A 12,757-nucleotide genomic window follows, 5' to 3' on the forward strand; every position below is an offset into this window, starting at 1 on the left:
GCCTTGGGTCTGATCCTGCAGCCCTCTCCCTGTTCTTTTATTTTTTATGTTCTCCACTGTGCGTTACCCGGGAGACACCCGTACGTCAACACGTAACAGAGCTCAGTGTTCCTCTATCTTCTCCCTTGCAGGCTGGAGTTTGCAACTAAGCTCCTTAGGGATCAGCGACTGGGGGCAGGAAAGCTTCAATCAGGTTCCTATGCACCCTTTTCCCACTTCGAAAGTGACTGGGCGGGGGGGGGGGCAGGTCTCAGAGCTAGACACCCCCAGATCTCCTCCAGGCGACTTAAATTTCACATTAGGGATTTGTGCAAATAAGGGGAAAGTTTTTTGGCATTGCATAATTTGCTCCCCAGTCCAGATGTTTCTTCAACTGGATTTCTTAGCCCAGCTACTGGGGGGAAAGGGGGAAGGAAGGAAGGAAGCTTATGAACATTGAAAGAATTCATTCATCCACTCGTTCGTTTTTAGCAGTTATTAGTCATCTTTTCCGAGTCCTGAAAGCCGCAAGAATGAGGAAGTCCCATAGCTCAGTGGGGCAGAGGGCCACCTTTGCACTCAGAAAGTCCCAAGTTTAACCCCTGGGAGCATCTCCAGGTAGGGCTGGGAAAGATTTGTAGAATCATAGAGTGGGAAGGGATCCCTGGAGGTCATTTAGTTCAACCCCACGCAGAGCTAAAGTCCAGTCAGTGCTAAAGAATCTCTGAGAGGCGAGCACCCAACCTCTGCTTGAAAATCTCCAGGGAAGGGTCACCCCCCCCCACCCTGCCTGTAATTCTGGAGAGATGCTGCCACTCAGTGCAGGCAATCTTGAGCCGGACAGATCAGCTTCATCTGTTCCTCAGAATGATCTTAAAGCAGGGGTCAGCAAACTTTTTCAGCAGAGGGCCGGTCCACTGTCCCTCTAACCTTGTGGGGGGCCGGACTCTATTTTTGGGGAAAATAATGAACCAATTCCTATGCCCCACAAATAACCCAGAGATGCATTTTAAATAAAAGGACACATTCTACTCATGTAAAAAACACACTGATTCCCAGACTGTCCGCAGGCCGGATTTAGAAGGCGATTGGGCTGGATCTGGCCCCCGGGCCTTAGGTTGCCAACCCATGTCTTAGAGCATAACTGTAGCATTCATACCTTGCTTTGCCTCCGTTTTGCAATGCATTGCCTCCCTCATCTCATGTCATTTCGGATCCTGGTGCATAATCAATTGCACACCATCTAATTGGAGAGGAAACATTTTTTTTTTTTTACGAGGAGAAGGGATTTAATTAAAAGTGAAATGAATATCTTTGGAGAACGCATGTGAATTATGGATGCGCCTTTGTGCGTAATATTAATTGACTCGACAGTCGTCACGGCACTTTTCCGCCAGAGGAAAAGAAAAATAGGAAGAAGCTGGAATTACGTATATGGGTGACGCAGTAGGTGACATCAGATGCGGGGCTTTCAAAGCGCAAAGCTTTGCTGGCCTTCGGAGCTGCCAGAGCACTGTACTTTTGTCTCCACAGTTTCATTTCAAACTGCACAGGCAAAAACAGGTCGCCCGCCTCCTTTGTGGTGCCAGATGATTGACAGGTGCGGAGCTCCACCCACCTCTTAAACTTGGCCAATGCTGGGGGTGGGAGGACCCTCAGATGGGACCCAGATCTCCACCTCTGGTATAGCTACTGTGTAGGGAAAAGAAAGATCGTAGATGATAGCTTAAGAATCAGAGAATTGTAGAGTTAGAAGGGACCCCATAGGGTCATCTAGCCCAACCCCCTGCAATGCAGGAATCATAGCGAAATAGCCCCTGACAGAGGGCCATCTGACCTCCAAGGAAGGAGAGTCCACCACCTTTTGAGGAAGCCCATTCCAATCACAATCAGCTCTTACTGTCAGAAGGTTATTCCTGATGTTGAGTCGGAATCTCCTTTCTTGTAACTTGAATCCATTGGTTTGGATCAGGGGTAGGCAACCTAAGGCCCGTGGGCCGGATGCGACCCACTCACCTTCTCAATCTGCCCCACGGACGGTCCAGGAATCAGCGGGTTTTTACATGAGTAGAATGTGTCCTTTTATTTAAAATGCATCTCTGGGTTATTTATGGGGCATAGGAATTTGTTCATATTTTTTTTCCAAAATATAGTGCACCCCACCACATGGTCTGAGGGACAGTGGACCGGCCCCCTGCTGAAAATGTTTGCTGACCCCTGGTTTGGATCCTTGCTCCCTCTTCCATGGGGCAACCCTTTAGGTATTTGAAGGTGGCTGTTATATCAACCTTTCAGTCTTCTCTTCCCCAGGCTAAACATACCCAGCTCCCTCACTTGCTCCTCACAAGGCTTGTTTTCCAGACCCCTGGACATACCTGCACGTTTTCCAGCTCCTCCTTAGATGGTGGCACCCAGAACTGGACACAGAACAGAAAAATGATTTGTGTGGGGACCTATGGGCCCACATACCCCTGAAGTACTGTATAGTCCCCACTGCATCATAGAGAGCCCTATGCATCATAGAGATACCTGCATGCCCACCTGAGCCCTACTGATTTTTTTTGGGGGGGGGTGCATCTTTTGATCCAAAGGAGGGTTTGCATCTGAGGCCAACAGTTGATCTTTGCTGCTAGTTCCCTGAAGCTTCAGCTAGAGGTGTGTCGGGTGGATGGCAAGGAACTGTTGACAGTTTAAAATAGAAATGAATGCAGAAAATTAAGGGCCATAAATGTTTCAAAGCCTCCGCAGAGTGCACAGACAGCAGGATAAGAAATGACAAAGTTGAAATGACTAGGTTTAAAAGCACCAAAATGAGACAGTGGGATGCCCCAGCGACTAGAGGGTCCTTGTCTCTTGCAAGGTGGTTAAGGAGTTCTGGTACCTGTCTCTTTGGGAAGAGAATAGGGGGTACAATCAAAGAATATGATCATGGAATTGTAGAGCTGGAAGGGACCACGAAGGCCATTTAGTCCAACCCCCTGTGAGGCAGGAATCTTGTGGCCCAAGGTGGGACTCAAACCCACGACCCTAGAAGAGCTTTGTGCTCTACCAGTTGAGCAATCCCAGAAGTGACAGGGAATAGTAGGACTGGCCCAGTGCAGGGGCGTTTCTAGCGCCTTGGCTGCCCAGGGTGGGAAGCCAAGAGGCACCCCTGGGGACGGGGAATCGCGGCGTGTGCGTGCGTCATGGCGTCATGACACACGCGCACAGCACAACACCCCGCCCCCAGGGATGCCAGGTGGCGGCTTCGGGAGTCTCTGCAGCCTGCAGAGACTCCCGAAGCTGCCGCCCGGCATCCCTCGGGGCGGGGTGTTGTGCTGTTGATGCTGAAAAAGCCTTTGATAATGTCTCATGGGCCTTCATACTGAAGGTCCTAGAGGAGATGAACTTTGGAACGACATTTATAAGAGAAATAGAAACTATTTACTCTAGGCAAAAAACGAGGTTGATTATTAATAATACCATTACTAAAGAATGCAACATTATGAAAGGAACAAGGCAGGGCTGTCCTCCTTCTCCACTATTATTTATATTAGTGTTAGAAGTCCTGATGCGTAATACAAGAGCAGATGAAAATATCAGAGGAGTAAAGGTAGGCAACAAGGAATTTAAATTGAAAGCATTTGCAGATGGTTTAGTAATTACGGTAAAAGACCCAGATGTTTTGAAGTACAGCTCCCATCAGCCACAGAGATGACAGTCCCCAACATCTGGAGAAAGGAGAAAGTTGAGAGTGCACAGGTTCCTGGGCTCAGCTGCCGGAGGGAGCTGCATCCCCCAACCTTCCCTAACCCACTCGGTGTGTTTTCTTCCCTCCTTGCCCTCTGCCAGTTGTCACGGATGAGACCCTGAGCTTCATCCAGAGGAGCCGCCGGCTGCTGGTGGTGCTCAGCCCCAACTATGTCCTCCAGGGGACGCAAGCTCTGCTGGAGCTGAAAGCGGGCCTGGAGAACATGGCGGCCAGGGGGTCCATCAAGGTGATCCTTGTCCAATATCAGGCCATCAAGAAGAGCAAGGTGAAGGAGCTGAGGCGGGCGAAGGCCGCCCTCACAGTCATCAAGTGGAAGGGGGAGAAGTCCAGCTACCCTCGGGGAAGGTTCTGGAAGCAGCTGCTGGTGGAGATGCCCGTCAAGAGCGGCCGGACCAAGAGCTCCAGGCAGGAGCAGGACTTTGCGCAGCCTCCTCTGGGAAATGTCTGAGGACGAGGGGAGCTGGAGCAGCCATCGCTGGGGTGGAGGAGAGGCATAGTGGGAGAGCGAGGGTTTCTGGGGATGGAGGGTGCCCTCTCCCAAATTCCAAGGGCCCGGCTGCCTCTCCGCTCCAGCGCCTGACTTGAGCCCGCCGAGCCCGCCTCTGTTTCCCTTTGGACGCCAGCCGTTTTCTCCTGCTCGTTGGTGAGCCCACCCACAAAAGCCAAATTGCTTTTATCCAGGAGCGAGTCAGTGTCCTTCCAGGAAAGAGGGAGGTGTGAAAGCAATGAGGTCTTACTGCCCACCACCACCGTCAGTTCGGTGCAAGAGATCTCAAGGGCCTCTGAAGGCCATTCTCCCTACCTTGCAACTGATCCCCTGGCCTAGAGACCACTGTGATATTTTTAAACTCTGCTAGGGTTGGTTGAAAGGCCCCCCCCCCTTAACCCAGAATGCAGAGCAGGTAGGAGGTTTCTTGCCCTGTGAAGGCAGGAGGGTGCATTTCCTCACCTACCCGCCCTCATGTTGAAGCAGGCAACGTAGAAACAGAGAACTATGGAACTGGGACCCAAGGGTCATCTAGTCCAACCCCCTGCAATGCAAGGATGTGGGGGGGGAGCTTCAGGTCCAAAGCCCCATTCTCTTTCCTGCATCCTAGGAGAGTCTGTGTGTTTCCTTTTCCTTCCCCCATTTCCCATCAGTCTCCTTTTGTTCCCATCTCCTCTGGAATGGAAAGCCATGTTTGGAATTTTACCTTTATTTTTTTTAGTTTTAACTCCCATGTTCAGTATTATTTCTCATGCCACCTGCCTCTAATCTGCCGGGAGAGTCAAACGGGCAAGTTTACATATAGTTCTTGCTGGTGAGCCTGGGAGAACAGCAAACACAGGGTGGGGTTTTCTTTTTGTTCTCAGATTTGATGGAAGCAGTTTCCCATCTCTCGACTTACTGGTAATTCACACACAAACACACACACACACACACACACACAGAGAGAGAGAGAGAGAGAGAGAAACCACGCTGCAACTGGCTGTAGGATTCCAAAGCCCGTTTGCACAGCTCCCAGATCTCCATCCCTGATCTCGCTCCGACCACAGATTTCATGTTTGGCAGCTGACATCAGCAAGCCAAAGAACGACCATGTGTGATCCTTAACCGCAGAGACACAGAGGAACATCTCAGGGTTCCTGATTCCTTTCTCGCATCTCAGGATCTGTGACCAACAGCAGGTGCTTGCAAGCTTCTGTGGTGGACGCAGAACATCCTAGAGCAGGCATCTCCAAACTCAGCCCTCCAGATGTTCTGGGACTACAACTCCCATCATCCCTGACCACTGGTCCTGCTAGCTAGGGATGATGGGAGTTGTAGTCCCAAAAACATCTGGAGGGCCGAGTTTGCCTATGCCTGTCCTAGAGCAAAACCATTTATAGCATGTGCATGATAAAATATAGCTTGATCAGATTGTGCCTGAAACACCCAAATGGCATTTGACCTCTGGGCTGTTGTTTTTGGGATACGTGTTCTTAAACTTCACGATGGAGCAAAGATTTAAACTTGGTGCACAGAGTCTGAACCCATTACATGCACCTGTCCTGGACCACGCATCTTCTGATGTGGCTGTTATAATGAACGAATCTGCCCTTCCAAGCACCCTTGCAGTTAAGCACTTGCCTGCTCACCACGGGCGACTAGGGCTTCCACACAGGCGAGCAAGTGGGCTGGCAGAGATGGGGCAGAGTCCTCCCAAGCCCTCTTCCTTTCGGCTGTCGGAGCAGAGAAGCCCTGCCCTCCGCTCTGCCCAATAAAGAACTTTGATAGTACTCATGGAGTTGGAAGGGACCCCCAATGGTCATTTAGTCCAACCCGCTGCAATGCATACCTAGCGGAAAGCAGCTGGAGGGCGAAATAAGGTTGGCAAAGGCCAATACAGAGGTTTCAGTCAAGAATTCATCCATTCATCTTCTTTTGTTGCCATTTTTGTTAACACGGTGCCAGTTCCCCACCTCCCTTTCCTTATATCATCTGCTTCGAAAAGTGACCTTGTTTTAATTTTGTTGTGTTCAGTTTGCATTGAAATAAAACGCTTATTTTGATAGTTTTCCTTATTGTGCTTCAGTTCATTCTCCATGTCTCCTGTGTGTATGTCTGCTCTTTCCTCCTCCACAACCCCAGTTTCTTTTCCCCATTTGGCCTTCAAGAGAGGGGTCTGCCATTAGTTCCTTTGCAGGAGTCCGGTCACAATGAATAAGTATTTGTATTATCCTTCCTTCTCTCATGCTAGAGAGTGATGTAGCAGAACCAATTCCCCTCAATATAGCTGGAAGCCAGCTTGCAGACTAGTTTGAATCTCCTGGTTAAGATTATTTCCTGGTGTCCCCTTTGATCCCTCTTAAAAGAATAAAGACACGAGAGTCTTTCTGAGTAAAGTAACAAAAAGTTTACTCACCTTCCAGCTCACGATTTGATCCCTGAAAGGCAGACTTGACTTAATAGTTACACAAAGAAACTGTGAGTTGATCTCATATGGAGACTGAATTCGTGTGCTGCTGGCTGAGAGCCAGCAGACAGAAAAATTGCATTAATACAACAAAATGGCTACAGGAAAGCAGCATGGCAGCCATAAAGGAGCAAGACAATAGAAGGACAAAAGAGACCGAGAAAACGGCTGCGTGACTCGGCTCTTTGATGGAGTCAGCCAGAGCCATGCTCATCTCCCAGGTCACATGCAGGGGGAGATATTCCCAGCCAGTGGAATAGGAAGTTACACTGAATGAATGAATGAATGAATGAATGAATTTATTTTTATTTGCGTCAGCCATCGGCCATAGCAATAAAACAACAGTACGATATCCAAAGAATAGAAATAAAAAGTCAATTACCATATTTTTCACTCCATAAGAAACACTTTTTTCCTCCTAAAAAGTAAGGGGAAATATCTGTGCGTCTTATGGAGCGAATGGTGGTCCCTGGAGCTGAATTGCCCAGGGGCCAAAAGAGGATCATGCTTTTTACTTTACAAAGAGAAAAGGGAGGTGTTGAAAGGACACCTCAGCAGCTGATCAGCAAGAGATCAGGAGAGAGATAAGAGTCCCGTATCCCTTTCAGCCCCGCCCTCCTTTGTTGAATGTGCTGCAGAGGGAGGTTGTTTGTTTCCCCAGCGACATGTGATTGGCTGATTACATTATCTGTCTGGAAATTGTAGAAAAGGCTCCCTTTCCTTCAGAAGCTGCAGAAATGTGAGTTGAACCCCATAAAAATGGGGCTTTTCCTCTTTGCTTTTCCCCCTTTGCAAAAAAAGCTGCAAAACTTTTAGCTGATCCTCAAAAAAACAGGGTTTTTCCCTTTGCAAAAAAAAGCTGCAAAACTTTTAGCTGATCCTCAAAAAAAAAAATCCTGGATTTCCTCCTCTAAAAACGAGGTGCACCCTATGGTCCGGTGCGCCCTATGGAGCGAAAAATACGGTATATAAAATACATTTTAGGGTTTTGAATCAGCAGCCAAATAGTGAACCTTATTCTGATTGCCCCAGCTAAAAACCTTGCAACCTTTGCTGTCACCTGCTTATCTTGATCTGCCAAGAGAAAGGAGACTGGGGCAGTGGCTGGGCGACCCGGAACGGACTATAAAAGAGGTTTGGTAATCTCATTCCTCAAGTCCTTATAAAGAGTGCAAGCCAGAAGGGCAGGTGCCACCGATTTGGGGCTGCCATCTCCACAGGGCAGTTTTTGTGTGGAATCTATTGGCATCGTCCCTCAAGTACAGCCGAGGGCAATACGTTCAATCTTGCGAGAGTAAAAGCGTGTCTATATTTTAGAATTGCTAGGTTATGCAGATAGAGTGCCAGAGAGTCAAAATGGGAAGGTGGAAAATAGTCATACCACGGGCAAAATTTCCTTATTGTGGCCAAGTTGTTTTATAATAATAATATAATAATAATTTATTATTTATACCCCGCCCATCTGGCTGGGTTTCCCCAGCCACTCTGGGCAGCTTCCAACAGAATGTTAAAATACAATAATCTATTAAACATTAAAAGCTTCCCTAAGCAGGGCTGCTTTCAGATGTCTCCTAAAAGTCTGGTAGTTGGTTTTCTCTTTGACATCTGTTGGGAGGGCGTTCCACAGGGCGGGTGCCACCACCGAGAAGGCCCTCTGCCTGGTTCCCTGTAGCTTTGCTTCTCGCAGGGAGGGAACAGCCAGAAGGCCCTCGGCGCTGGACCTCAGTGTCCGGGCAGAACGATGGGGGTGGAGACGCTCCTTCAGGTATACAGGACCGAGGCCGTTTAGGGCTTTAAAGGTCAGCACCAACACTTTGAATTGTGCTCGGAAACGTCCTGGGAGCCAATGTAGGTCTTTCAAGACCGGTGTTATATGGTCTTGGTGGCCGCTCCCAGTCACCAGTCTAGCTGCCGCATTCTGGATTAGTTGTAGTTTCTGGGTCACCTACAAAGGTAGCCCCACTCAGAGCGCATTGCAGTAATCCAAGCGAGAGATAACCAGAGCATGCACCACTCTGGCGAGACAGTCTGTGGGCAAGGAAGGTCTCACCTGTGTACCAGATGGAGCTGCCCTGGACACAGAATGGACCTGCGCCTCCATGGACAGCTGTGAGTCCAAAATGACTCCCAGGCTGCGCACCTGGTCCTTCAGGGGCACAGTTACCCCATTCAGGACCAGGGAGTCCTCCACACCTGCCCGCCTCCTGTCCCCCCAAAACGGTACTTCTGTCTTGTCAGGATTCAACCTCAATCTGTTACGCGCCATCCATCCTCCAACTGCCTCCTCCCCCCGTTTTGACGCTCGATATCATTTAGGCGCTGACAAATTAGACTGTTTGCTTTACTAAAACCCAACTTGAGTAGCTGTTGTGGTGATAAACGACAAGAGTGAAGTTTTTGATAGACAGTTTTAGTTAACCTGACTGGATGTGTTCCCCCCCCCCTGCTTGTGCCCATGCTAGGGATATAAGGAATGTTGCATTTGATTGCACCAATGGATTACATCCCACAAGAAGGGGTTCTGACCCTTCACCTGTTGTCGGGATCCCGGAGAGCCGGTTGCCTCAAAAAGGATGCTGTTCAGCAAAGGGGAACCAAAATTATCAGGCAGATGGAGGGACTCCCCTTGGAGGAACGTTTTGAGACTTTTCACTTTAGAGATCGCGCTTGGGGTTGCTTGCGGAGATTCAGCTTTGGGACAAACATTTCTCTGTTGAAAATAGGGACACCAAGAAGCTTCTTCCGTGTTTAATCTCCCGCACACATAGATGTCCTATAAACATCTTCACCTGTCACCTTCATCCAATCACAACCTCTCCACCCCACCCACCTTGCAGGATTGTTGTAAAGGGAGGGGGGAAATTGTGAGGGAAGGGCTGTAACCTGCCGTGAGTCCTTGTCAGGGAAAAGGGTTGGAAATTAATAATAATAATAATAATAATAATAATAATAATAATAATAATAATAATAATAATAGAATGAGAATGATCAGGAACATACCAAAGGGTGAATCCTTACTTCTGAGTAAATATGCTGAAGTTTGCAGTGTCAGACTGCCCAGTCTTGACCCAGTTACCTGGGAGTAAGCTGCATTTAATACAGTGGGACTTAACTTCTAAGTAGACGGTGTCAAGCAATACTCCCCATGTTCCCTAAGAAATAGCTGGTTGCAGAAGCATTGCAATGTAAGAATTTAAAGTGGATTGGTGACATTTTCCATCAATATTATATTCGTATGCCAGCATCACAATTTCCTTCATTTGGTGCAGGGATTTTATTGACAGTATAAAAAGGGCTCCGTTTTTTCCACCTACAGACACATACACACATACACAGCTTTTAATTGTTTTCTGAGAGGTGGAGGGGAAGAAAAAGGAAAATCGGAACATTCTGGGATCAAATCAGAAACCGGGATGGCTTGTGTAATTCCCTGGAAAATCAGGGAACTTGGAGAGCATGCTATGATTCTCTGGCTAGAACCCACTACTCCAAATGCTGGAGAAATTGCCTATATATATATAATTGTAGAGCCGGAAGGGACCCCAAGGATCATCCAGTCCAACCCCCTGCAGTGCAGGAATCCGCAGCTGTCCCATACGGGGATCGAACCTGCAAACTTGCTGACAGCTTCAAGAATGCTTTTTGCCCAGGGCGGAAAGAAGAGAAAACTCCAACCAAAGAAGAACGGAGAGTCAAGAGGATGGACTATGCCAAAATGGCAAAAATGACGGGGAGGACCAGAAACCAAGATGACAAGAAATTCAATAAGGAATGGGGGGGGGGAATTATTGAGTAAGATCACTGTAAATATCTAAAGACGCTAGCAGGATTGATTTAACACTTGTAATATAATTTGATAAGGTTAAATGTGGGTTTAAATAAGTGTGGATAAGTATAATTAGATGCTTTAAGGCTGAAAATAAAAAGATCGATGTTAGAAGCCAAAGGGGGGGCAGGGGGGAGTCGTTGGATTCTGGGAATCCCACTACACTGGTCCCTTGGTTCTCAAACGCCTTGGTACTCAAACAACTTGGAACCCAAACCCTGCCATCCCAGAAATAAGTGTTCCAGTTTGCAAACCTTTTTCGGAAGCCGAACGTGTTCCGTTTTGAGTGTTACACTTCTGATTTGAGGTCTGCCTGGTTTTTATATTTATTTTGCATTTTTGTTATTGCAGCTTTTTTTGTTTTGTTTTGGTGACTGTGTGCAGTGGCGGAGGGAGCCTCCGCGCTGCCCGGGGCGGCAGCGTGGAGGCACCCCCCTGGGGGCGGGGCGTTCCGTTGCATGCGTTGTCACGATGCCACGACGCATCGGATGCACTGCGCATGCCCGGAATTTCCGGGCATGCATAGTGGATCCGGCCGGCACTGCTTTGAGGCCGCAATTGAGCGGCAGGTTGGGAGCCCCACGGCCTGCCACCCACTCACCAGCTTGCCACGTGAGCAGCAGCACCCGTCAGATGCATCCGGCCGGTGCTTCTGCGAGGCAGTGAGCGAGAGGCAGGTTGTGGGGCTGCCCCATCCGTAAAGAAGAATGGACAGTGTGCCGGGCAGCGGAGGAGGGGCCGGGGAGTGTCACCCCTCTCCTCTGGAACCCAGGGCGGAGCTCCCCCTATGCCCCACCCTTCCTACGCCACTGATTGATTGATTGATTGTGAGACTGCAGTACATTGTTTATTGCTTTCGTTTTATGGATCAGTGGTCTCGTCAGATAGTAAAACTCATGTTAAATTTAGGGTTGTTTTTTTAAAAAAAGTCTGGAACGGATTAATCTGTTTTGCATTACTTTTCTTTGGGAAAGCAGTGTGCCTTGGTTTTGGAACGCTTTGGTTTTGGAAACGGACTTCCGGAACGGATTAAGTCTGAGAACCAAGGTGCCACTGTAATGTATGAATTTCATTCTGTTTAAAATGAAAATGAAAGTTATTTATAAAATTGGGGGGTGGGGAGAGGAAGAACCTGGCATTATCAGCACCAGGTGAGCTATCCAGGCTGAGACCTAACCAGGTGAGAGATCCAGGCTGAGACCTGACTGCCATCCTTTCCTCTCCCCCTCAGATATCACGGAAGCCATTTTCGACTTCATCCAGAGGAGCCGGAAGATGCTTGTGGTGCTGAGTCCCGACTACCTCCTGGAGAAGAGCATCAGCATGCTGGAGTTCAAGCTGGGTCTCCTGTGCCAGAACAACATCGCCACCAAGCTGGTGGTGGTGGAATATCGCCGCCTGCTCCGCGCCCACCCCAACATCCAGCAGCTGAGGGAATCGGTGGCCTTCGTGGCCTGGAAGGGCGAGAGGTCCAAGCGCCCCGGGTCCAAGTTCTGGAAAGCCCTGCGCCTGGCGCTGCCCCTGAGGAGCCTCAGCGCCGCCGGCAGCTGCTCCTGGAACGAGAGCTGCTCTTCCCACTCGGACATCAGCCTGGACCACGTCCAGAAGAAGAAGGGCCGCTTGAAAGGTCCGGCCGAAGCGCCCGGCTCCCGGCCAAAAGGCCTCCCCGTCCAAAGGGGCCTGGCCCCGCTGCCCAGGTCGAAGGCCAAAGACCACGCCAAGCCCTTCCTGGCCTGCCGCTGCTGCGTGGCGTACTGCAACGAGAACCACAAACTCGGGGGCCACGGGCAAGGCGTGGCCAAGCCCAAACTGGGGCCGCAGTGCCACCGGACGCCCGCGGGAGAGCCTAAGGGGCGGAGGCTGCAGAAGAACGAGAAGCTGCCGCCGCAGCAGCCGCCAGCGGTGGCACTGAGCCTTCGCCACTACGCGGACTTGTCAAACAACAATGACTTTTTATGTGCTCTAGGTGTCCCTCTCGCCCCCTGGGCATTGGGATGAGGGGAGAGGAGGTCTCCTGTGGGTTGAAGGTCCATGCCGTTGGGGTGAGGGAGCCAGCACAAGGGTGCAATGCCCTGCAGGATGAGTTTGGGGCCGTGTTAGGAGGCAAGGGTGCCCGTTCCACAGGGCAAGAGTCCCCCAAAATGCACACACAGAGCAGGCAGCTCAGGTGTCTTGAAATTAGGTACATTCCCTGACACTGGAGAAGGTCATCTGGCCAGAGGTGGTCGAAGGTTCTTGAGTATTCCTTTGAGGAGGTGTCTAGGT

General features: G+C 49.6%; 1 protein-coding gene across 1 annotated transcript in view; it reads left to right on the forward strand.

The window, feature by feature from the left end:
• Positions 1 to 12,505, forward strand: part of IL1RAP (interleukin 1 receptor accessory protein) — an 86,303-nt gene extending 73,798 nt beyond the window's left edge. The window contains 1 exon segment of the mRNA XM_033150930.1: positions 11,724 to 12,505. Within this exon segment, the coding sequence (XP_033006821.1) occupies positions 11,724 to 12,490 (767 nt within the window). The 3' untranslated portion in view covers positions 12,491 to 12,505.
• The last annotated feature ends 252 nt before the right edge of the window (positions 12,506 to 12,757 follow it).

Source organism: Lacerta agilis, chromosome 5 (genome assembly GCF_009819535.1).
Source record: "Lacerta agilis isolate rLacAgi1 chromosome 5, rLacAgi1.pri, whole genome shotgun sequence".
Classification (NCBI taxonomy): domain Eukaryota; kingdom Metazoa; phylum Chordata; class Lepidosauria; order Squamata; family Lacertidae; genus Lacerta; species Lacerta agilis.